This window comes from Bombina bombina, chromosome 5, assembly GCF_027579735.1.
Source record: "Bombina bombina isolate aBomBom1 chromosome 5, aBomBom1.pri, whole genome shotgun sequence".
Lineage (NCBI taxonomy): Eukaryota > Metazoa > Chordata > Amphibia > Anura > Bombinatoridae > Bombina > Bombina bombina.
The window spans coordinates 934,300,929-934,326,503 of NC_069503.1; the positions used below are offsets into that span (position 1 = coordinate 934,300,929).

The window sequence follows — 25,575 nt, forward strand, 5'->3', positions numbered from 1 at the left end:
TTTTTTGCAGAAGTGGCTAATACCTTACAGTAGAGAGTGGGTTTGGTAGTTAAGAGGTTAATGCAATCAGCACCTGGAGATAGCAAGTAACCCATAATAACAAGGGAGTGTGACAGTTCAGGCAGCATCTGGAAAGTAATGTGTACTGCTGCTGCTAGGGCTAATGGTGGTCCCTGATTTGCCTAATTGGTGTTTGGGATACTAATTGTTGTCTGTGATGTGAAGGAGAGCACATGACCCTGCAGGGAGATCGTGTCTGTGCTTGTGTTCTGCTTTTAGGTCCTTTGGGTAACTGAAAACTGCTAGAGGCCAGACAATATTTACAGGCTAACATGCTTGTTAACACTGTTACCACAAGATATTGGCTGCAAGTCTTACCTGGGCAGCTCATACAGTGCAAGGAGACTTGAATGACTTTACAAAGTTTTTTTTTTGCTTTCTATTGCTAAAAAAATAACTACATGTGAATTTATAATATCATTACACACACATTTATTTTGACCTTGAAATATAGATGAATACATGACATGCTGATAAGTATCTGACTGCTAATCCTGAAAATGATTGCATGTAAATGCTTTCTCGAGAAATTCCAGCAATCTCAGCTGAAGAACAATGTGGGTTTAAGGGCAGCGCCTTACCTGTCCTATGTGTGAATTACACTATTTTTATGACATTTAATATATATATATATATATAGTATATATATATATATATATATAACATTGTACCCCAAGGTTATATATATATATATATATATATATATATATATATATATATATATATATATATATATATATATATATATATATAACATTGTACCCCAAGGTTATATATATATATATATATAACATTGCACCCCAAGGTAATTCCAGTTATCAGGTAGTATAATGCTGAGGCTCCCACACTGCTCCAGTAAATCATCACATCACATTCTTCAACTCCTCATTAATCCTTTCAACACAGCACTGGTTTGCACACAACTTGTTTAGGCTTCATAGTGAATTAACTCACACTATCCACAGCAATCCACAGAAACCCTCTTCAAGGGACCAGACACATTATTATATCATTAGTTTCATTGTAAATCACTTTCTGAGTTACTGCAATATTTGTAAAAGCTCAATTTATTCTGTAGTCCCTCAATCTGTACTGCCTGCCACTCCACAAACATCAAGATTTACTTCCACCTATCCTGCTCAGCCTATATAAATTATTATAGAGCCTTACTGCTGGGTCACCTGCCATAAATCAATGTTAAATGTGTTCTTGCTTTACTGCTTCCCACTAATTTAACTTTAAGTTGCCAGACTGCTTGTTTATCCTCAAAACTGTTATAAATTCTATTGTCACACATAGTCCAACCATTATTTTTTAAACACAGCCATTTTTTCAATACTATAAATATATGCATTTACTTTACTATATGGTATTATCTGCTGGTCTTGGAGCTGTATTTGAGATATATGCATTACATTACTACATGCTTTTATCTGCTGGTATTGGAGCTGTATTTGAGATATATGCATTACATTACTACATGCTTTTATCTGCTGGTATTGGAGCTGTATTTGAGATATATGCATTACATTACTACATGCTTTTATCTGCTGGTATTGGAGCTGTATTTGAGATATATGCATTACATTACTACATGCTTTTATCTGCTGGTATTGGATTATGCACCTTTTAAACTTTATATAGCAATCCCTTGTTAGGCTAAAAGTTAGGCAAGGGCAGTTTGTGTGTGCTCCATTGAGCAGGGCTGCATGCAATGTATTTTTCAGCTTCTCACACTCATAATAGAAAACTATGAGTGGATTTGTGGCACCTCTTAGTATGGTAAATTATTTTTCTTTTTACAACACAGTACTAAGTAGAGAAGAGATTGTGTATCATTCTAATTGCTTAGTAACTGGCACTGTGCCACCGAATTGTGCAAGTGGGTATGTGAGCAGAATGTTTGTGTGCGTGTAGTGTGTGTGTCAGTGAGCAGAGTATATGTGCTTTATTCTCCAGGTAATCGACACATTTCAGATCTGTTGCTTTAGTGCAATGTTTCTCAACCACTGCCCTCAAGTACCCCCAACAGGCCAGGTTTTCCTTATAGCTGAAACCGGTGCACAGGTGAAGTAATCAGCTGATCAGTTACACCATGGTTACTAACTTGCTCTCACCCATCAGCTGATTATTTCACCTGTGCACTGGTTCAGCTATAATTAAAACATGCCCTGTTGAGGGTACTTGCGGCCCGCGGTATAAGTGTTACTCCGGCATATCCTATCTAGTGCCTCACCTGCCTCTGACCTCACCGCATGTCAACTAATTACAGTTAAAAATAATTTCATGCAAGAAATTGGAACTTTTCCTGTGCACAGTGGGACTGATAAACTTGTCAGGCTGTTGAGGGTGCCCCAAACATTAAAGGGACAGTTTACTCAAAAATGTTCTCCCCTTTAATTTGTTCCCAATGATCCACTTTACCTGCTGGAGTGTATTAAATTGTTTACAAGTATTTCCATTAACCTTATATTGGCATTTGAATTAGTTTATTTAGCCTGTGGTATCCCCGCCCATCCTGAAAGTTTTGGGCCTTGAAGCCAAGCTGTATTAACACAGCCAGTAGAAGAAATTATACTCCCAGTGGGTTATAGAAGAGATAAGGTAATAAAATGATAATTTTCCATTGTTCTCTCCAAGGATTGGTGATTGGTTTATGGACAGATATAAGATAAAGAAGCAGGTATATTTACACAATATGATACCGTAAGGAGATCTGATTATACCTACAAGTTCAACCCATTTTATTAGGTTGTGTCTTCAAAACACAAAATCAGCTCATTCGTATACACAAATAAGCCTTAAAAAAGCAAATCTCATACATTTTATACTCTGTAGCTGGTAAAAAAAGTAATTGGAAACACATTACGGGAAAATCTATTTTATAGTATACTGTCCCTTTAACATAAGTATTCATCCACAATCCAATAAAATATGTCACTATTCACTGTTAGGCAGGAAATTCCAGGGCCTTTGTGCTTATAGTAGATATGCTGTGAGTACTTTTACTGGAGGTATTAAAGAGACAATAAACCCTTTCAGATTTTGATATAAATATAAATATTTGACTGTGTGTAGTGAAGCAACTTGTCAGGCTTCTCAAACTCCACATATCTGTCCCTAATTGGCTTCAGCAGAGATTAACAGATAGAAAACTGTAAACGATCTTGCTAAAATAATGACAGTGGCTAGCCTTGCCAACTCCAGTAACAACTTCTGATTGGCTCCTCCAAATAAGTCAATGGATGGGTGGAGCCTGACAATTTAAAACTACTGCAGCAAAAAAGTTGTTAATGCATTCAAAATAATTTTAATCAACCACTATGTTAATTTATGTGAATAATGCAGAAGAGTCATAGTCCCTTTAATTAGAATGGTTAGCATCAAATTATTATTAATAAGAGGATGGCCATTTATTAAGGAAAGTATTATTAAACAAAAAAAAATGCATTATATGCAATATTACCCCCAGCACTGTTTTGTAAACAACTTTACAATATAACATGTTAAATTAAATGTTGATTAAGAAATGCTGTGAGTCTCCTTACCATGAAACGAACGAATATCAGAATGAATGCAGCATCAAATTTAAAGGGACATAATACTCATATGCTAAATCACTTGAAACTGATGCAGTATAACTGTAAAAAGCTGACAGGAAAATATCACCTGAGCATCACTATGTAAAAAAGGAAGATATTTTACCTCACAATCTCCTCAGCTCAGCAGAGTAAGTTCTGTGTAAAAAGTTATACTTCACCTGCTCACAGCTGCAGGTAAAAATAAAAAATGAAGAAATGAACAGCAGCCAATCAGCATCAGCAGTGCTGAGGTCATGAACTCTTACTGTGATCTCATGAGATTTGACTTAACTCTCATGAGATTTCAAAGTAAGCTTCCTTTACCTGATTGGTGAAATAATATGAGAGTTCACGAGGCTCATCCTTTCAAATGTCCCAGGACAGACACACTAAAATGCTGCTTAGAAATCCTTTACAATGGGAGGTGGCTACTGAGGAACTTTTGAGGTAAAATATCTTTCTTTTTTACATAGAGTTGTTCAGGAGATATTTTCTAGTCAGCTTTTTACAGCTATGCTGCAACACTTTCAAGTGTTTAAACATTTGGGTATTATGGCCCGTTAAAGAAAACTAATGAATAATGACAAATTTGTTAGTATTCATTCATTTCCTTTAAATAGTTAAATTACTTACCTTTAGGGGGCTGGAGAGCCAAGCTATTCCTGTCCTCTTCTTCAATGAGCCCCAGCTGCGCTAATAGGAGGCTCAATTTGGCGGCTTCAAGGACCTGCACTAACGGAGAAGGTCCTTTACTGCAGGCTCTGGGCACCACCATGTTAAGCCTTCTATTAGTATGCCAGGGACTCTGTGAAGAAGGATATGGATTAGCGCGGCTCTACAGAGTGCTAAAGGTAAGTATTTCATGCTACAGGTGAACTTCTTCACCTGCAGCAAAGACACATGTACATTCATTTAACAAAAATAAATGTAAGTGTTCCATGAATGGTTGGTATTTGTTTTGTTTAAGACAAGACAAATACCGAATAAGGCCTAGTTTCCATTGAGGTGGTAAAGTTTGGAAACTGGTGGTAAAAACATTTTTTCCCATTAAAGTCTATAGAGAAATTTTATGTTATCACCAGTTTCCAAACATTACCACCTCAATGGAAACTATGCCATTGATGGGCAACGAATATTCAAAATACTATTCAGAATGAAAGATTTGGCTAAACAGAAAATGTCACCTGTGCACATATCTATTGATTAGTGCATACGCCCCATGCCCCACATACCCATTTATCAATATTGTGCATGCAGTATACAACCAATCACAGTCTGGGTATCATAAGGAAGTGGTACAAGCACAAGTGGTACCAGCAGAATCTCACATGTTTAAATGTAGTTCTAAGTATTCAGGAAATTTGAAAAAAAAAATTAATGGGAGTTCTGCTTGCTTTTTTTTTGCAGTACTTCATATTTTAGGAGGAAAAAAAGTTTAAATATACAAGGTATACATGCTCTTCTAACTTCAGATGCCTGGCATTTTATTAAGGAATCAATAACTTAATGACTGCAATGTCCCATAACATTTTCCAATTTACTTCTATTAGAAAAATGTATTTGTTCTTTTGGTATCCTTTGTTGAAAAACAGGTAATTAGGCTCAGGGGTGTGCATGTGTCTGGAGCACTATATGCCAGAAGTTTTGCAAGAAAGCTTAAAACCATGTTATACATTGTGCAAACACTGGTACCTTTAATCAGGGCCGCCACTAGAAATTTTGGGGCCCCTGACTTAACCATTGATCAGGGCCCCCCTTCCCTCCTTTGACATGTGCAATTTTTGACCAAGTGACTAAAATGTATATGCACTTTATTCTTGTGTCTATTTAAACTTGGAAATGTTGTAAATTTTTTTATTTTTTTTTTAGTTCTTGCCTCATGGGCCCCCCCTAGCCTATTGGGCCCCTGACAGGAGTCACCCCTGTCACCCCTTGATGGTGGCCCTGCCTTTAATTCTTGCAAAGCTGCTGCTATATAGTTATCCAGACACATGCACATTAACTACCTAATTATTCTCTTCTACAAAGAATACCATGAGAATGAAGACAATTTTAAAACAAAAGTAAATAGGAAACTTTTTGAAAAATTCTTTGCTCTAACAGAATTATGAAAGAACAAAATGAAATGTATGCTTAGCTAATAAATTCATTTATGTCATTATGGTGACAGTATACTAACTATCACGTTTGGGATAAAAGTCCAGCGCACTAGGAAGAGGAAAAACATCCAACATAACAGAGCTTCAATTCCTCACACTTTCCCATGATCCCATAGTCATACATATGGCCAAGAGAACATTTTAGGAAAAGTATGAAAGGAAAAACAGGTTAAATAATGTGCAAACTGGTACTGCTACCAACTGTTATAGAAAAAACAAGGGCGGGTCTCGTGGACTCTCACATCATGAAATAAATAAATTTTTCAGGTAAGCATAAATTTAGCTTTTTTTCATAAGATGGTAAGAGTCCATGATCCATCAGATGTGAGATCCTATACCCAAGCTGTGAAGCCACTAGACCATCATGACATAGGGCAGGAAAAACAGTTAAGAAAGTTAAAGGGACATAAAACAGGTTGAGATCTGTACATATCCTAAAAGGGCTAATTAATTAAAAAATAGTTTGCATAAAAAATTGCTGGCAAGTATTTTAAAATAATTTTCAAAAATAAGCAAAATGAATTACATAGCTAAGCTGCCTGGAGAAGCCAACTCCACCCCCCTTAATCAGTGTTTAGACACAGGTATTGTATTTCAACTGTTTACAGCTTCTAGGCATGCTCCAGCAGATAATCCCTATGCACTTTTGCATTCTACCAAAACAACAATAGATATAGATACAGCAATAGATGGAAATATGTGCGGGGAGTTAGAGCTTTACAATTCAGAAACTAAAATGAAAGGGTTAAAGAGACAGTCAACACCAGAATTTTTGTTGTTTAAAAAGAAACAAAGAAAGATAATCCATTTATTACCCATTCCCCAGTTTTGCATAACCAACACTTATAGAAATACACTTGTTTACCTCTATGATTAACCTTGTATCTATGCCTCTGCAAACTGCCCCCTTATTTTAGTTCTTTTAACAGACTTGCATTTTAGCCAATCAGTGCTCACTCCAGGGTAACTTCACGTGCATGAGTTCAATGTTATCTACATGAAACACATGAACTAATGCCCTCTAGTGGTCAAAATGCATTTCGATTAGAGACCGTCTTCAAGGTCTAATAAATTAGCATATGAACTTCCTAGAATTAGCTTTCAACTAAGAATACCAAGAGAACAAAACAAAATTGGTGATAAAAGTACATTGGAAAGTTGTTTAAAATTACATTCCCTATTTAAATCATGAAAGTTTTTTTGGACTTGACTGTCCCTTTAATGGTGAGGCACTGCAGTATAAATTTGTGGGTAAAGAAATTAAAGTACATATTATTATATTTTGTCTCTATCCCAACTTGTTTTATGTCCCTTTAAGGGCACCAAGGGAATATACTCACAGACAAAAAGCTGTGAAAAACATTTCAGCATTTATTTAAACAATATCAAGCATGAAATCCATTCAATCAGCAGCCAAAAACGTTTACTTTAAAATCACAGCTCCATAAGAAAAAATCTCTCAACATGTTTAAACAGATACAATTGCCTTTTTCGAGAGAGTAAAACATCACATACATCTTATATAAGAAACTCCACCCACTGATTAACTACAGGTATTACACCTGTAGAAAAAAAGTTCACAATCATGGTGAGTTTTTCAACATAATTGTGAACCTTTTTCTGGTTAATCGATGGGTGGAGTTTCTTCAGAGCTGGAAAGAGAGATGGAACCAAAATTTCCTAACTGATGTTATCTGACGATACAACCTCAGGAAGCAAAGAGTAGTTGGTTCTCGAAATAGCTTTATTCAGATGAAAAATCAAGTAAGGAGAATCACAGATGAGTGCACAATGCAGGGCAGCGGCTTCAAAGGCTAATAAGATACTAGCATGTATTAAAAGAGGCATTGATTCAAGGGAGGAAAGCATAATTCTGTCATTATATAAAGCCCTGGTAAGACCTCACCTTGAGTTTGGAGTGCAGTTCTGGGGACCGATTGCTAAAAAAGATATTGCAGAACTAGAAAAAGTTCAGAGAAGGGCCACAAAGCTAATAAGGGGATTGGAGAAATTAACCTATGAGGAGAGGCTAGCCAAACTGGGTCTGTTCTCTTTAGAAAAAAGGCGCTTGAGAGGTGACATGATTACTTTATATAAATATATTCAAGGCCCATATACAGAGATGGCAGAAGCTCTTTTCATTCCAAGAAAATTGGTTCTGACAAGAGGTCATAATTTAAGGTTGGAGGAAAGGAGATTTAATCTCCTGCAACGGAAACGTTTTTTCACTGTAAGAGCAATAAAATTGTGGAACTCATTACCAAAGGAGGTAGTGAATGCCAATACCATAGATACATTTAAAAATAGTCTGGATAAATTTCTGTATATAAACAAAATTCATGGATATGATTGCTAGTATTAAATGGGTCACATTTTAATGGGGTTATTTAAGCTTAACTGGAGCTTTTTGTAAGTATTTTAGATTTGTATAGGTTGAACTCGATGGACTTCAGTCTTTTTTCAACCTTATCTACTATGTTACTATGTTACTATGTTACAGGAGAAAAAATGTCCAAGAAAAAAATAACTTTCCATGACAACAGTTGAATGTCCAGACCATGCATAGGTTCAAATGCCTGCAGTCTAATGAACACTCAAAACCAAGTTAAGTTTCCATGGGGGGAAGCAAGCTTGATAACTGTTCTTAACCTGACAAAAGTTTGAACAAAGGTTTGAATATCATGAAGACAAACTCTTATCCAGACCATCTTGCAAAAATTAAAGAAGATGAGGAATTCTAAAATAGTTCCAACAATAGTTCTTTGACTCACACCAGGTAAAGAAATTTTCCAGACTTTGTGATATATGCATCTTGTAACAGACTTTCTGGCTTGAATCAAAGTCTCTATCACTTGATCCAAGAAACCTCTCTAAGACGAGATTAGGCTACTGCAATTCCCTGAGCTCTCACTACAGATAAAAGAGCTCTGAGAACCTTTGTGAATATTCTTATTGCTGCTGCCAGACCCAAAGTTATCACCACAAATTTGTAATGTCTGTTTTAGAAAGGCAAATCTGAGAAATTTTGTATGATCCCTGTGAATAGGGATATGCAAATAGGACTTGGAGGTGTCTGACTATTGAGGCACTGATAAGGAGGAATGACAAAAGGCATGAAAACATCTAGCAGTATTAAAGGGACAGTCAACCCAAATTTTCAAATATGTTATTTCTATAGCGTTGCTAACGATATTTAGTTTGCATTGTAGCCTAATTCATTACTCTAAATCGTTTCTGAGCATTACTACTTACTTGTTTGATCTTTGCAGTTTAAAATGCCCGCCTGCCCCCTCCCCTATTTCGTCATCAAGATCCTAAATTTGTTCAGTCCCCAGCTCTATGTCGGCTACTTCTCGTGAATGCACGCTCCTGGTTTTTTAACGCATGCGCATTGCGCTGCTAACACTAGGGGGAAGGAACTAAAAATACTTTCTCAAGTTCTGACACGTCTGATATTTCAGACGTACCAGTGTGCTGCCTGTCATCGTAGTTAACTGTGATGAACCGGCATTTTTAACTTGCTCCTGAAACTCATATAAACATACAATCAAAATCATAGTTACTACATAAGTATTGAAGTAACAAAGTTTGAAAATACTGTTTTAAAATACCATCTTATTGCTGTCACAGAAATAAGCTGTTTGCCCAGGAGGAGACGGACTTGATCGTACTGCCCAGAATAATTTATAGCAACATACTTATAACGATCAAGTCCGTCTCCTCCTGGGCAAACGGCTTATTTCTGTGACAGCAATAAGATGGTATTTTAAAACAGTATTGCAAACTGTGTTACTTCAATACTTATGTAGTAACTATGATTTTGATTGTATGTTTATATGAGTTTCAGGAGCAAGTTAAAAATGCTGGTTCATCACAGTTAACTACGATGACAGGCAGCACACTGGTACGTCTGAAATATCAGACGTGTCAGAACTTGAGTCAAAAGTTCCAGGAAGCGCTCAGACACTGCACTCGATGCGGCAAAAGGTTACCAGGAACCCTGCAGTGGCCTTCACGTAGAGAGTCACACCCCCTCCAATGCGTCGTAATGACGGTGTCAGAACTTGAGAAAGTATTTTTAGTTCCTTCCCCCTAGTGTTAGCAGCGCAATGCGCATGCGTTAAAAAACCAGGAGCGTGCATTCACGAGAAGTAGCCGACATAGAGCTGGGGACTGAACAAACTTAGGATCTTGATGACGAAATAGGGGAGGGGGCAGGCGGGCATTTTAAACTGCAAAGATCAAACAAGTAAGTAGTAATGCTCAGAAACGATTTAGAGTAATGAATTAGGCTACAGTGCAAACTAAATATCGTTAGCAACTTTATAGAAATAACATATTTGAAAATTTGGGTTGACTGTCCCTTTAACCCTGCCTTTAGCATTTTTGCTTTACAGCAGAAAGGCTCATTTACCTCCAGTGACTGTTGCAATAATAGCATCCAGTCCAGGCACAAACAAATCTTTCCCTGAAAAAATGCTTTTAGATACTATATCAGCATACAATGACTTGAACCATAAGACTCTTCTAGCCAGAACAGCCATAGCAGCAATTTTTACATTAATGTAAGTAATTTAAATTGCTGTATCACAAATGAAACTGTTCACAGTCTTGACCTACCTCAAGTGATCCTGCATTTCTTTAAGGGAATCTTCTTGGGAAATAAGGTCAGAAATGTTGTCACACCAGACTGCCGTAGCTGCAGATACTCATGCTACACTGAAAGCTAAACAGAACATATAGCCTGCCAGCTGAAAGAATAGCCTGTGACAACTTTCAAATTTTCTGTCCATTGGATCTTTAAAAGAAGCACATTCCTCTATAGGAATAGTAGTCCACCTAGCCAAAGTCAAGATTGCACTATCTATCTATAGTTTCACATACCTCCAATTTTTTAGAAGGTAAACATGTTTTTTTAATTTAGTGGAGGGAACAAATAGAAAGCCTAGCTTGTTTTATTCCTTGATATTTAGGTTAAAAACTGACTCAGAAACAGGGAAGGTAGTTGGCTGTTTGGGGCTTCCTTAAAAAATTGTCAACCTTTTTCACAGATTTTTAGTCTGCTGATGGAGGGTCTTCAACCTCCAAGGCAATTAAAACTTCCCTAAGAGAGCATATATGCACTCAAACCTGAAATTAAATAACTCAACTTCTGCTACTTTATCAGCAGAGCGGTGTCACACCGCGCCGCTCTAGCCGTTGCTAGGGGTGCGGCGTCTCCTTCCCTGCTCGTTGCCAGAGGCTGTGTTGGGTCTGGATGCATGCAGCGCTGATGTCATCGCCGCACGCTCCTCGCTCTCTGATGCAGGTCCTGATGCCTCTGGCACGAATCCTGAGCCTATGTAAGTGTTTTCAAATAGATCTATCACTGCCCAAGTATAGGTGTTACTTTGTGTGCTCCTGGGTGTGATGGATCGTTTCTGCTATTTGCCTTATTGATGATGAACCCTGCCTGTCTGACTACTCTGCCTGATTAACCCCTAAATTGCTGGATTGATTTACTGTTGCTGAACTCTGCTTGTCTGACTACTCTGCCTGATTAACCCCTAAATTGCTAAATTGATGTACTGCTACTGAGCTCTGCTTTTCTGACTTCTCTGCCTGATTAACCCCTATTGTTCTGGATTGCTTCACCATTGACAAACCCTGCCTGCCTGACCATTCTAGTGGTTTATCCTTGGACTGCTTTACCGTTGCCAAACCCTGCCTGCCTGACCATTCTAGTGGTTTACCTTTCGAGTGATTTACTGTTGCTGCTGAAGACTATCCTGCCTGTGGTGAGTGTTATTTATCTCATCTTGCAAACATTCTCTGCTCTGGGATATTCCTATATCATTCCGGCTCGACGCCGGGATAAGAAAACTACTGGCCGAGTTTGGTCTGATAGAGGAGTATCCCATGAGCTTAACATTATACTTGGGCACTGGAGCCAGATGAGGTGGCATGAGCAGTTTATCTTCAGGGACAGATGTTGGGAACCCATACCACACAGTTGCAGAATATTGATTCCAAGCTAGAGGCTATAACTGCTCAACTTTCTTTACTTGTTACTTTGAGGAATACCGCTCCTGTTGTTGTACCGCCAGTCTCTGCTCCTGGTACTGTGGCTTCTTCCTCTGCTTCTGGAAGTATACCCCAGATACCATTGCCTGACAAGTATGAAGGTACTACTGATTGGTACTACTGATTGCAGGGGTTTTCTTAACCAATGCAGGCTGCACTTCCGCAATGATCCTCACACCTTTCAGTCTCACCAGTCAAGGGTCACCTTTATCATTTCCTTACTGAAAGACATGGCCCTAGCTTGGGTCTCTCCCCTTTTGGAATAGAACGCTCCACTCCTGAACGATGCTGATGCATTCATTTCTGCACTTACTTCTGTCTTTGGGACTTCTGGCCGTACTTCTGCTGCAGAAAGACAGAGAAGAAGGAGACTGAGACTATGCTTTTATTGTGGTTCTAACTCCCACCAACTAAAGAACTGTGACATTAGGCCGGGAAAAGCCAATGCTTAGGGGATAACACTGGGGTACCTCTAAGCATGATCTCTACTAAATCTCCTCACTCCTCTGGTACCTGTTACCCCTACCTTCCTTCAGAATACTGTCCACACTCAAGCCTTCATTGATTCAGGGGCAGCTGGGAATTTTCTGGATCACTGTTTTATAATTGAATCTGGCTTGCCTCTTCTGCAGAAAATACATTGTCTCAAAATAACTACTCTGGATGGCACCCCCCTTGGTTCAGGGTTGATCCATTTTGAGTCAGCACCCCTGACCCTGACTGTGAGAGTCCTTCATACGAACAACTGCAATTCGAGGTCATTCATTCCCCAGCACAGCCTGTCAACCTTGGTGTTCCTTGGCTTTGGATACATCATCCACAGTTCGACTGGGCAGAAGGACAACTGGCCTCCTGGCATACCTCCTGTTTCCACTCCTGCCTTGCTAATGTCACTCCTCTGCTTTGCATTCCCATAGCCAGTATACAGACTCCTCCAAACCTTCCCTCAGTATATGCGGACTTTGCAGATGTGTTTGAGAAAAAAGTAGCCAACGTGCTGCCACCCCGCAGTCCTTATGACTGCAAGATCGACCTCTTTCGTGGAGCCCCACTTCCTAAAGGGAGGACTTATCCACTCTCCAAAGCTGAAACCAAGTCTATGGAGGAGTACATCCAAGAGAACCTAGCTAAAGGTTTCATTCACCCTTCCTCCTCTCCTGCTGGGGCAGGCTTCTCTTTCGTCAGTAAGAAGGATGATGGACTCAGACCCTGCATCAACTACAGGGCCTTGAACAACATTACTATTAAGAATCACTATTCCATTCCTTTGATCACCGAACTGTATGACTCACTCCAGGATGCTCGCTTCTTCACCAAGCTAGACTTACGTGGGGCATACAACCTGATTCGTATCTTCCCAGGTCACGAATGGAAGACCGCCTTCAACACAAGATCAGGGCATTACAAATACCTCATAATGCACTTTGGGTTGTGTAACACCCCTGCAGTCTTCCAGGCATTTGTCAACAATGTCTTCCGTGACCTCCTCACCCACACTGTCATCGTCTATCTGGATGACATCCTTGTTTTCTCTTCCACTCTGGAGGAGCATCATAAGCACGTGAGACAGGTACTTCAACGTCTCAGAGACTATTCTTTGGTAGCCAATCTAGAAAAATGTGAGTTTGACCAAGTAGAGATCCAGTTCCTAGGTTATGTCATCTCGAAGGAGGGTTTTGCCATGGATCCTGCTAAACTCACCGCAGTTCTAGAATGGCCTAAACCTACTTTATTAAAGGAACTACAGAGATTCTTGGGGTTCTCCAATTATTACCGCAAGTTTATAAAGAACTTTTCTCAAACAGTCGATCCACTCACTGAATTGACAAAAGGAACAAAGACTGTAAACATTGCCCTCCTGAAGCCATTAATGCCTTCTCTTGTCTGAAGAAGGCTTTCTGTTCTGTTCCTGTGCTCCGCCATCCTGATCCTGACCTACAGTTCACCTTAGAGGTTGATGCCTCTAAGATAGGGGCTGGAGCAGTGCTAACCCAAAGGGATCCCTTTACTTCCAAGTCACACCCTTTAGCCATTTCACTAAACGCTTTACTCCTGCAGAGAGGAATTACAATGTGGGTAATCGTGAACTCTTAGCCATTAAGATGGCCTTGATTGAATGGCATCATTGGTTAGAGGGCACCGCCAATCCCATTCAGATTCTCACCGACCATAAGAATGTGACTTACCTAGAAACTGCTCATCTACTCAATCCTTGACAGGCCAGGTGGGCCTTGTTCTTTTCTTGTTTTAATTTTGGGGTCTCTTATCTTCCTGGGACCAATAACAAGAAGTTGGGTGCCCTTTCCCGTCAGTTCCCTCACATTCCTCTGAAGCTCCTATTGAACACATCATACCTCCCTCCTGTGTGGTTGCTCAACTAAATACCACCCTTCTGCAAAGACTGCAATGTGCCCAGTCCAGAAAACCTCCTGGAGCCCCCATGGCCTCTGATATCCTCTTTGTGCCTCTGAACCTACGCACCCCTGTGCAATCCTGGGCTCATGATAGTAAAGGACCTTTAAGCATCTTTCCCAACATGTATGGTGGCCTACTATGAAGTCTGATGCTCAGGATTATATGAAAACCTGCACTTTTTGTGCTGCCAACAAAACTCACTGATCCTTGCCTCCTGGCTTGCTCCAACCATTGTCCATTCCCAAACAACACACATAACTATGGACTTCATTGTGGACCTCCCACCTTCTGACCACCATACAGTTATCTGTGTTGTGGCGGATCGGTTCATTTTGTACCCTTAACTAAACTGCTTTCGGACCAGGAATTATCGTCTCTTTTTCTCTTGCATGTGGTAAGACTTCATGGCATTCCTGTGACTATTGTTTACGACAGAGGTCCACAATTCATCTCTACTTTTTGGAGAGCCTTTTGCAAGTTGATTGAAATCACTGTTTCCTTGTCTTCTGGCTACCATTCTCAAACCAATGGACTAACTGAGAGGGTAAACCAGGATCTCGAGTCCTACCTTAGAGCTTTCGTCAATTCTCTTCATACCAATTAGTCTGACTTGCTGCCCATAGCCGAGCTGGCACAAAACACTCATTGGCACTCTTCTCTATGATGTTCTCCATTTAAAGCCGCAGCAGGGTATCAACCTTGTGCCTTCCCTCTTTCTGCTCAGTCCACTGGGGTTCCTGCTGCAGACCGTCATGTTACTAAACTCAACACTCATTGGCGATGTATTTACTCTCAGCTACGTTAAGCTGTCTCTAGATATAAAAAGTTTGCTGATTGTCATAGAGCCATCTCAGTAGGTGAACGTATTTGGGTCTCTACTCAACATATTCGTCTACATCAACCCTGACACAAATTGGGGCCTAGGTTTATCGGTCCTTACAAAATCTTGATTGTCTGATATAAGGACCGTAGCTCCAGTGTGTACTAAAACTGACTAAGATAAATTTAAAGAAACAAAACAGTACCTAATAATTTTTGAAAATGTGTAAAAGTGCCTAAAACTATATTTAGTGTCATCTGGTTTATGTAACTAGGTCCCCTGGCTATGTGAAATGTGTACATAGCCATGCTAATAGCCTGCAGGCTATAAAGATGCATGGTACTTACCTGTCTACCGTGATCCCCTAAGCTGCAGAATACTGCTTCCAGTAGATGAACCCACACAAGGCACTGCAAGTACAGTTCCAAGGATCTGAAAGGAGCAGCACACTGTAGATCAGGGGATTGGCATGGGAGGCTGGTGGCATCTCCACATTGAGAGAAGATGTTTACTGCTTGGCTAAGCACCTGTACACTTTGACCTGTTTGTAGGTTCTCTGAGGAGGATAACGGGTCTCAGATTAGTTAGAGAACCCTTTTTACATTACTTGAACATCAGTACTTCAGGTTCACCATCATCAATGCTGGGGGCAAAAAAAAAACATGACTAAGGAAGTATAGGAAGGTACAGCGGGACTAAAGCTCTGTTATGTTGGGTGTTTTGCCTCCTCCTAGTGGACTGGACTTTAAAACCACATGTGATAGGTCATGGACTCTCCTCATTTTATGAAAGAAATGTGGGTCTCATGTACTTTTAACATTTATAATCTATAAGTTGTGTATTTTGTTGGCTAAGCATTGTGGAAAAATAAATAGAAAACTTACGCAAAAATCAAAGCTTTTCTTATCTCCTGGAGATTCCATCATACATCTATCCAAAAGAATCTTAAAAAAAGGAAACATAATAACAGAATTAATAAAATAAGCATCTTGCCTTAATTACCACAAGTGAATATGTTACATTTTAAGAGACTTCTTCCCCATAGATAATACCTTTAGAGGAAATGGCTTGTTTCATTATATTGAAGTATTGACATTTAAATATTGATATTTAAAAACATTTTGGCAAGAGTATTGGGAATTGAATGCCTTAATGAAAAAGTGTTGCCCTTGAAACATAGTGCAATGAAAGCAAGACATTGAATCTAATTGTTGTAGCAGCTACCTCTTGCCACACTTTATAGCAACAGTGTCACTGCACAGAGACAACACTAACACTATAAATTGCAATTCATGTGTAGTGAAAATTGAGCAACTTCCAAAAGAAATAGCAATAGGCTTTATACAGTGTTGCTGTGTATACTAGCAGTTCAGCAGCTAAAATCAGAACCTCCTAAAAGGAGCTGGCTTTTTGTTGAGGGGAGAGAGGGTTCTACATATTTGAATAGAATAAAAAGTATTAAAAAGGGGTAATTGATTCAATGATGAAGACTGCTTACAATTTTTTAAGGCAATTACTTTACAAAGCTCGTGTGCTAACATTTAATTTTTAACTTGTTACAAGTTTACATTCAGGAGTATTAGTGATAAGGCGTTAGCATTAAATACTGCACCACTTGTAATCTTGCCCCATACCAGCAGCTATTCTCTCTATATAGTACATGGTGTTAATAAGTAATAATTTGGCTTTTGATAAAGAATACTTACTTTTAGGCTCTCAGGAAGATGATATACCATTTCAAGAATTGGACATTGGTAGGTGGAATTAGGAGAAAATGTAACCAAAACTTCTTCCCACCTATATATCAAAATTAAATTAATTGGCAGGGCCATCATATAACAATGGAAACATATTACTTTTTTTTACATCCAAGCTTTTCATGCACATTGATAAACTAAAAAAGTGGATATGCACTGGATTAACAACTTTTCATTTAAAAAGAAAAGTCATTTATTTGTCATGGTAAATTAAAAGGACAGAATGGTCTAAATTGAAATGTGTGTTTGGTGCATTGCAGTTTTGAATATAAGCATTTTTGCAATATACTTCCATTAGCAAAATTGCTTCTAGAAAGAAAAAGTTATTACTGTTTTTAGCAACATACACAAATATGCTGTGGGCGCTACACCAATATTTAAACACCAAAGAGCTGGTAGTGACTTCTATAATGACTTAATTTGTGTCAAAGATCAGGTGTGAGCACACATAGCATATAAGGGTATGTCACTGAAACACAGTAATAACTTTTACTAGAAGCATTTTTGCTCATGGAAATATATTACAAAAATGTTTCTATTAAAGGTTTAAATGCACCCATGCATATTTAAATTTTGACCTCTCTATCTTTTTACCATACATCATCATTTATGCATTTTGAATGGATAGGTTTTTGGGTACTTGGTCAAATAACTTTAATTTGTATGTACATTAGTAAACGTCCCTGGTCTAACTAAACCTGGTGTATTAAACGTATTAAAGTGGATGTCAATCCTAGCATAGTACAAACGCTAGGATTGACTATTGAAACAAATAAAGGGGACTTTCATTCATGAAGTATAAGATAATTCATGTAGAAAGCTCCTTTATTTCTTTCAACCGATCGCCATTCTTAGCTGCTACAGCAGCCCACAGCTAAAAACATTTTTTGCTAAGAGGTAAAGTTTTCACCTTTTAGCCAATAGCCGTGCGGTAAATCTGGCTTGGCGCCCATGGGAGCCGGATTTACCACACAGCTATTGGCTAAGAGGTGAAAACATCACCTCTTGGCAAAAAAATTTTTAGTCGTGGGCTGCTGTAGCAGCTAAGAACGGCGATCGTTTAAAACAAATAAAGGAGCTTTCTACATGAAGTATCTTATACTTCATGAATGAAAGTCCCCTTTATTTGTTTCAAAAGTCAATCCTAGCGTTTGTACAACGCTAGGATTGATTTTGACTTTAACTGAAACAAAATTATATACTTCTTTAAAGAAAAACCTAAAAATCAACATTATGGGGCCAATCTATGAAGCTCCGAAAGGAGCTTGACGGCCCGTGTTTCTGGCGAGTCTTCAGACTCGCCAGAAACAGCAGTTATGAAGCAGCAGTCACAAAGACCACTGCTCCATAACCTGTCTGTCTGCTCTGAGCAGGCGGACAGACATCACCGGAAATCAACCCGATCGAGTACGATCGGGTTGATTGACACCTCCCTGCTGGCGGCCCATTGGCCTCGAGTCTGCAGGGGGCGGCGTTGCACCAGCAGTTCTTGTGAGCTGCTGGTGCAATGCTGAATACAGAGAGCGTATTGCTCTCCGCATTCAGCGAAGTCTGGCGGACCATGATCCGCACTGTCGGATCAGGTCCGCAAGACTTTGTTAAATAGAGGCCATTGTATATAATTTTTATAAGTAGTAATAATAATATATTAAATTATACAGTATGACACTGTATAAATAGTCCACAAAATTATTTTACAAGGATAGAATTAAGTGGTTAAAATTAATGTCACAGTAAAAAGAGCAATTGTTCCTGAACCACAAAAAGATTATCTGCAATGGCGAAGTATATGTGTATAAAATAAGTACTTTACCATTATAGGTTGTCTGTTTATATTTCACTTATGCATTGTTTATACTATATGTATTTATATATATATTATATCAAAGTTCAACAAACCATGCACCAGGGAGCCTCTGGCACCTTAAAATTAGGCCCTGACACCCTGCTTCAGAGTTCACAAGAAACCCATTGGTTTCCCTAACCAGCTGCCACCAGCCACAACTGAAATTTAGCTTAGTGTGGCTGCATCCTTTCTAGGTCTTGCAGCTGTGAAATACAATTCTAACTTTTATTGTTTTATTTATAGATATATAAAATTATTACATTGATGGCCCAAAGTTTCTGGCTCCTAGATTTTGAATAAATATTTTTTCACTGGTCTTTTTACTAAAGTAGACAAGGTTTGTCAATGTTTTGTTATGCTTTATATAATGTTTCAATCGCTCTTGAGGCCAATCTAGGTATATATGCAGCAGGGTAAGGCTTATGAAGTGTATTATGTGCAGTTCCAATTCTTATAATTGGGAAACCCACAATTTTTTCATTGTAAAAGTACAGAAAAAAGGGGCAAAATAAATATGTATAATTACACATTTCTTTACATGAGACATCACATTTGGGATTAAAGTCTTGTCCTATAGAAGGAGGCAAAACACACCACATAACCACTTTAATCTTTCCCACTTTCCCATAATTTCTTAATCAATTGCTTATCTATGCGCCGATTGAAATGGGCTCTCTAACCGATCTGAAAGCGATTATGCCTTCTCAGAGAATCTACAAACAAGGCAGACAAGTGGACAGAAGTTCAGCCAGGCAGTGACACTCTTCTCCCAGTGTGGAGAGGCCACCAGCCTCCAAGGTGAAATGTGTAAATGCCAGCCAATCACCTGGTCACCAGTCTTCTGTAGCTAAAGTGAGCACATTTATGACCCACAGGCTATTAGCGTGCTCATGTACACGTTTCACATAGCCATGGGTCATTACAAGTGGCTGGTTAATGTTCTTGCAAGCTCACGGTAGCAATTAGTGCTTCAAAAATTAACCTCTGGTTAATTTAAAAAATGGCCCCCAATTGTCTCCAAAATAAAGTGTAGTGGTGTTTAAAACAAAAAAGAGTAGCATCTTTATTATTTTTTTTTTAAATTAGAACTGCACAAAGCAGTTTTAAGTGCCTTTACATTGTAGTCTATGCTTATACACATATATTTTCATGTATTAATATCTGTATATACACATATAAACACATACATATAATGTATATATTCATATACATATATATATAAAAATTTACTGCCCATTGCTGCATGACTTTCCCCCTTTGCTGCGCTGGGTTCTGTGCCATGTATGACGGAATCAGAAGGAGGCTCCAATTGGAGACTATGAAAGCATGCTCTTGTGAGCACAAAGCTTCCATGAAATTAAAATGTGAGGTTGCGTTCACATTGTGCTTCACCTATATTATCAGAGCACATTTACGTGCGTTGGTATTAAAAATGGAGCGCAAATTTGTGTTTGCGAAAGTTACGTGCAAGTGAAAAAGGGGTTTATTGTGGGTGTTTGCGCAAGTCGGGTTTTTCTCTCATATTACAGTTGAAAGTCAAGGCAATCGCTTCAGTGCAATTGAAGTTAACGCAAGTTGGGTTAGCGTGACCATAGAGCTCTGGTTAACTGTTTCGCAAAACAAAAAAGTTTCATAAAACACATTAAAAATACATTACAAAGTTACAGTTACACACATATTAACACCATCTAAGGAAAACTGTTTTAAAAAAACTATGACATAAACAAGTTATATGGGCTCAAAGATAGAAAAAAAGGCAGGCAAAGGGCTTTAACATAGACATACATACATTTACATGTCTAAAGATGGATATGTATATAAATATATACAGTATATATATATATATATATATATATATATATACTGTGTTCCACCGGCGATAAGAACCGGAAGTGGTGTACTGCATCACTTCCGGAAGACAAATATTCCTTACAATATTGAATAAAGTAAATCGTGAAAAAGTGAATCAAAAATTTCAAAGCGTGTCTGCTGGGTGATTCATAAAAATAACATGTATAAGTGCAGATACTATAATCTGAAAAGCAGAACCTGTGCAGGAAATTAGTGTTATACAACGGGTTGCCCGTTGCCATGGCAACCTGTGTACACTAATCGTGCCCCACTCGCATACTGAAAAAACTTTTTCAAAAAGTGTGCACACTGAATTTGTGTAGTAACCTATGAACTTTAAACAGTGCAATGCTTAATCATACGCATATGTGTTTAAGAAAAACAGAAAAATACACTACCTACTTTGGTAGCGTGTAATTTTGTATTATGCTGAAAATTTAAAGCCATACACTACTGCCTTTAAAATGTAATCCCTGCTTATTTTGGGTAAAGAATACCCTTAAAGATTGCTGGATTACACCTAAGTAATGGGGACATATTTCTCAGGATTGCAATGTATACAAAATTTCCAGGGTGATAATGTATATTGGGTATACTTAGGCTAGGATATCCCTAAGAACTTAATTTTAAATGATATGTAGGAACCCTATGTTTTATAAGCCCCTGGTTATTTCAATAGGCAACCTAATAATAGAATCCCCCCAGTTATGATTAACTGGCTAGCTATGACTAGGTCATTCTCTCCATGAACCTTAGTTTTTACTAAAAACAATGTTTGGCGCCAAGGGAAAGGGGCATGGTTTTGAATGTTAATTGTGAGTATGACACTATTTATTTTGTGTTTTGTGTTTAATTTACTATGCTGATGAAGGAGGCAAGTCCTTCGAAAACGTTACATCAATAAAGTAACTTTTGCTGTGAAAGACCTGAGAGTGCACTTCCTTTTGGCTGCTATTTGTTGTTTAAAGTTGCACCCAGGCAATTTTCCACTTGTGGGTAAGATCTGGAATTTTGGATATATATATATATATATATATATATATATATATATATATATATATATATATATATATATATATATATATATATATATATATTTATATGCGTGTACATATGTATTTATATGTGTCTATATATACAGACATATAAACACATTAATACATATGTACGCACATATAATATATGTGCATTGGAACCCTTTGAAGTCAATTAGATGAATAGATGTAAAATAATATTTATGCAATATTCATTTTTAATAAAGTGTTATACTGTTTATTTAGTGTAAATATTTCGCATTCCAATATTCTACACATACATCTAAATAGAAATTCATATACATATCTGTATATATCTATACATATATATAATTATATATATATATATACACATACAGTGAGGGAAAATATGTATTTGATCCCATGCTGGCTTTGCACTAACAAAGAAATGATCAGTCTATAATTTTAATGGTAGGCTAATTTGAACAGTGACATACAGAATAACAACAAAAAAATCCAGAAAAACACATTTAAAAAAAGTTATAGATTGGTTTGCATTTTAATGAGTGAAATAAGTATTTTATCCCTTATCAATCTGCAAGTTTTCTGGCTCCCAGGTGTCTTTTATACAGGTAACAAGCTGAGATTAGGAGCACTCTCTTAAAGGGAGTGCTCCTAATCTCAGCTTGTTACCTGTATAAAAGACACCTGTCTACACAAGCAATCAATCAGATTCAAAACTCTCCACCATGTCCAAGACCAAAGAGCTCTCCAAGGATGTCAGGGACAAGATTGTAGACATACACAAGGCTAGAATGGGCTAAAAGACCATTGCCAAGCAGCTTGGTGAGAAGGGGACAACAGTTGGTGCGATTATTCGCAAATGGAAGAAACACAAAATAACTGTCAATCTCCCTCGTTCTGGGGCTCCATGCAAGATCACACCTCGTGGAGTTTCAATGATCATGAGAACAGTGAGGAATCAGCCCAGAACTACACGGAGGATCTAGTCAATGACCTCAAGGCAGCTGGGACCATAGTCACCAAGAAAACAATTGGTAACACACTACGCTGTGAAGGACTGAAATCCTGCAGCACCTGCAAGGTCCCCCTGCTCAAGAAAGCACATGTACAGGCCCGTCTGAAGAATGCCAATGAACATCTGAATGATTCAGAGTAGAACTGGGTAAAATTGTTGTGGTCAGATGAGACCAAAATCAAGCTCTTTGGCATCAACTCGCCGTGTTTTGAGGAGGAGGAATGCTGCCTATGACCTCAAGAACACTATCCCCACCGTCAAACATGGAGTTGGAAACATTATGCTTTGGGGGTGTTTTTCTGCTAAGGGGACAGGACAACTTAACTGCATCAAAGGGATGATGGACGGGGCCATGTACCGTAAAATCTTGGGTGAGAACCTCCTTCCCTCAGCCAGGGCATTGAAAATGGGTTGTGAATGGGTATTCCATCATGACAATGACCCAAAACACATAACCAAGGCAACAAAGGAGTGGCTAAAGAAGAAGCACATTAAGGTCTCTGGACCTTAATCCCATAGAAAATCTGTAGAGGGAGCTGAAGGTTCAAGTTGCCAAACATCAGTCTCGAAACCTTAATGACTTGGAGAGGATCTGTAAAGAGGAGTGGGACAAAATTCCTCCTGAGATGTGTGCAAACCTGGTGGTCAACTACAAGAAACATCTGACCTCTGTGATTGCCAACAAGGGTTTTGCCACCAAGTACTAAGTCATGTTTTGCAAAAGGGTCAAATACTTATTTCATCCATTAAAATGCAAATCAATTTATAACTTTTTTGAAATGCGTTTTTCTGGATTCTTTGTTGTTATTCTGTCTCTCACTGTTCAAATAAACCTACCATCAAAATTATAGACTGATCATTTCTTTGTCAGTGGGCAAACGTACAAAATCAGCAGGGGATCAAATATTTTTTTCCCTCACTGTATGTATAGATATATATTGTACCAAAACACCATAAGATAAATGTAGAAATATGTATTTATGAATAAATAGAAATTATTCTACTGTGTAAACAACCTTTGGAATGTGAAAGCTACATATTTCCATATCAGGTTAACGCACTTGACAATATGCGATCGTATTTGTGCACGAGTAGGGTGTTAGATGTTTTCCACTTTTTTTGCTTCATTGACTTCTATGGGGGAATAGGTTATTGCATACGCAATATTCTAAGTTCGTTTTTTTATGTTTGTCAGGTTAGTATGCAAGCAAAAACTGTTTAATTTCAACTTGTAATACAAGCACTACCCTACGCTCGCAAAAAGTTTACTTCTAGCACAGTTAATGCTCTAGTGGAAGCGTTAAATGACACTCCACTTATAATCTGTCCGTAAATAAATAATTGACAGAATAATGTATTCAGAGCAAAGATTAGCCTGAAAATACTGTACAAATGTATTTTTTAGACTGCTATTAGTTGTTTAAATATTGAAAAAATAAGGGTAACATTTTCCTGTCCATAAAGCAGTGGGCACCGCCATATTGTAACTTAGGTTTCTTTTTCTGCAATTAGAGACAGTTATAAATGGCTTTCTAGAGTGTACAGCCAATTACTGTGTGGATTACAGCTGTGCCTGGACTTCGACTTTTAACATAAATTTGGGAAGCCAACAATATTCAGAGTGATATTACAGAAAAAAGGAATAAACATAAATAATGAAAGTATATTTAAAAGCTGTTTTACTACATATAATTATACATTTTATATTAATATTTCAAAGTGTTTAATGTCCCTTTAACTGCTCTGCAGTGAAGCAGCTTAATATTGCTATACTGAACCAAATTTTTTTCTTTCATGATTTAGATAGAGCGTGCAATTTTAAGCAACTTTCTAATTTACTCCTATTATCAAAATTTCTTCATTCTCTTGGTATCTTTATTTGAAATGCAAGAATGTAAGTTTAGATGCCGGCCCATTTTTGGTAAACACACTCGCCTAGATTTAGAGTTCTGCGGCCAAAGGGGTGCGTAGCTAACGCTGGCTTTTTTCTGGCCGCACCTTTTAAATACTGCTGGTATTGAGAGTTCACAGAATGGCTGCGTTAGGCTCCAAAAAAGGAGCGTAGAGCATATTTAACGCAACTTCAACTCTCGATACCAGCGGTGCTTACGGACGCGGCCAGCTTCAAAAATGTGCTTGTGCACGATTCCCCCATAGAAAACAATGGGGCTGTTTGAGCTGAAAAAAAACCTAACACCTGCAAAAAAGCCGCGTTCAGCTCCTAACGCAGCCCCATTGTTTGCTATGGGGAAACACTTCCTACGTCTGCACCTAACACTCTAACATGTACCCCGAGTCTAAACACCCCTAATCTTACACTTATTAACCCCTATTCTGCCGCCCCCGCTATCGCTGACACCTGCATATTTTTTTAACCCCTAATCTGCCGCTCCGTAAACCGCCGCTACTTACATTATCCCTATGTACCCCTAATCTGCTGCCCCTAACACCGCCGACCCCTATATTATATTTATTAACCCCTAATCTGCCCCCCACAATGTCGCCTCCACCTGCCTACACTTATTAACCCCTAATCTGCCGAGCGGACCGCACCGCTATTATAATAAAGTTATTAACCCCTAATCCGCCTCATTAACCCTATAATAAATAGTATTAACCCCTAATCTGCCCTCCCTAACATCGCCGACACCTAACTTCAAACATTAACCCCTAATCTGCCGACTGGAGGTCACCGCTATTCTAATAAATGTATTAACCCCTAAAGCTAAGTCTAACCCTAACACTAAAACCCCCTAAGTTAAATATAATTTAAATCTAACGAAATTAATTAATTCTTATTAAATAAATTATTCCTATTTAAAGCAAAATACTTACCTGTAAAATAAACCCTAATATAGCTACAATATAAATTATAATTATATTATAGCTATTTTAGGATTTATATTTATTTTACAGGCAACTTTGTATTTATTTTAACCAGGTACAATAGCTATTAAATAGTTAATAAATATTTAATAGTTACCTAGTT

At 38.2% G+C, this 25,575-nt stretch overlaps 1 protein-coding gene across 1 annotated transcript in view; it reads right to left on the bottom strand.

Moving 5' to 3' along the window:
* Window positions 1–25,575, bottom strand: part of TRPA1 (transient receptor potential cation channel subfamily A member 1) — a 336,909-nt gene that overhangs the window by 119,213 nt on the left and 192,121 nt on the right. The window contains exons 15-16 of the mRNA XM_053715123.1: window positions 16,805–16,895; window positions 15,983–16,042 (exon numbers count right to left, since the gene is read on the bottom strand). Coding sequence (XP_053571098.1) covers window positions 15,983–16,042; window positions 16,805–16,895 — 151 coding nt within the window. The remainder of the gene's footprint in view (window positions 1–15,982; window positions 16,043–16,804; window positions 16,896–25,575) is intronic.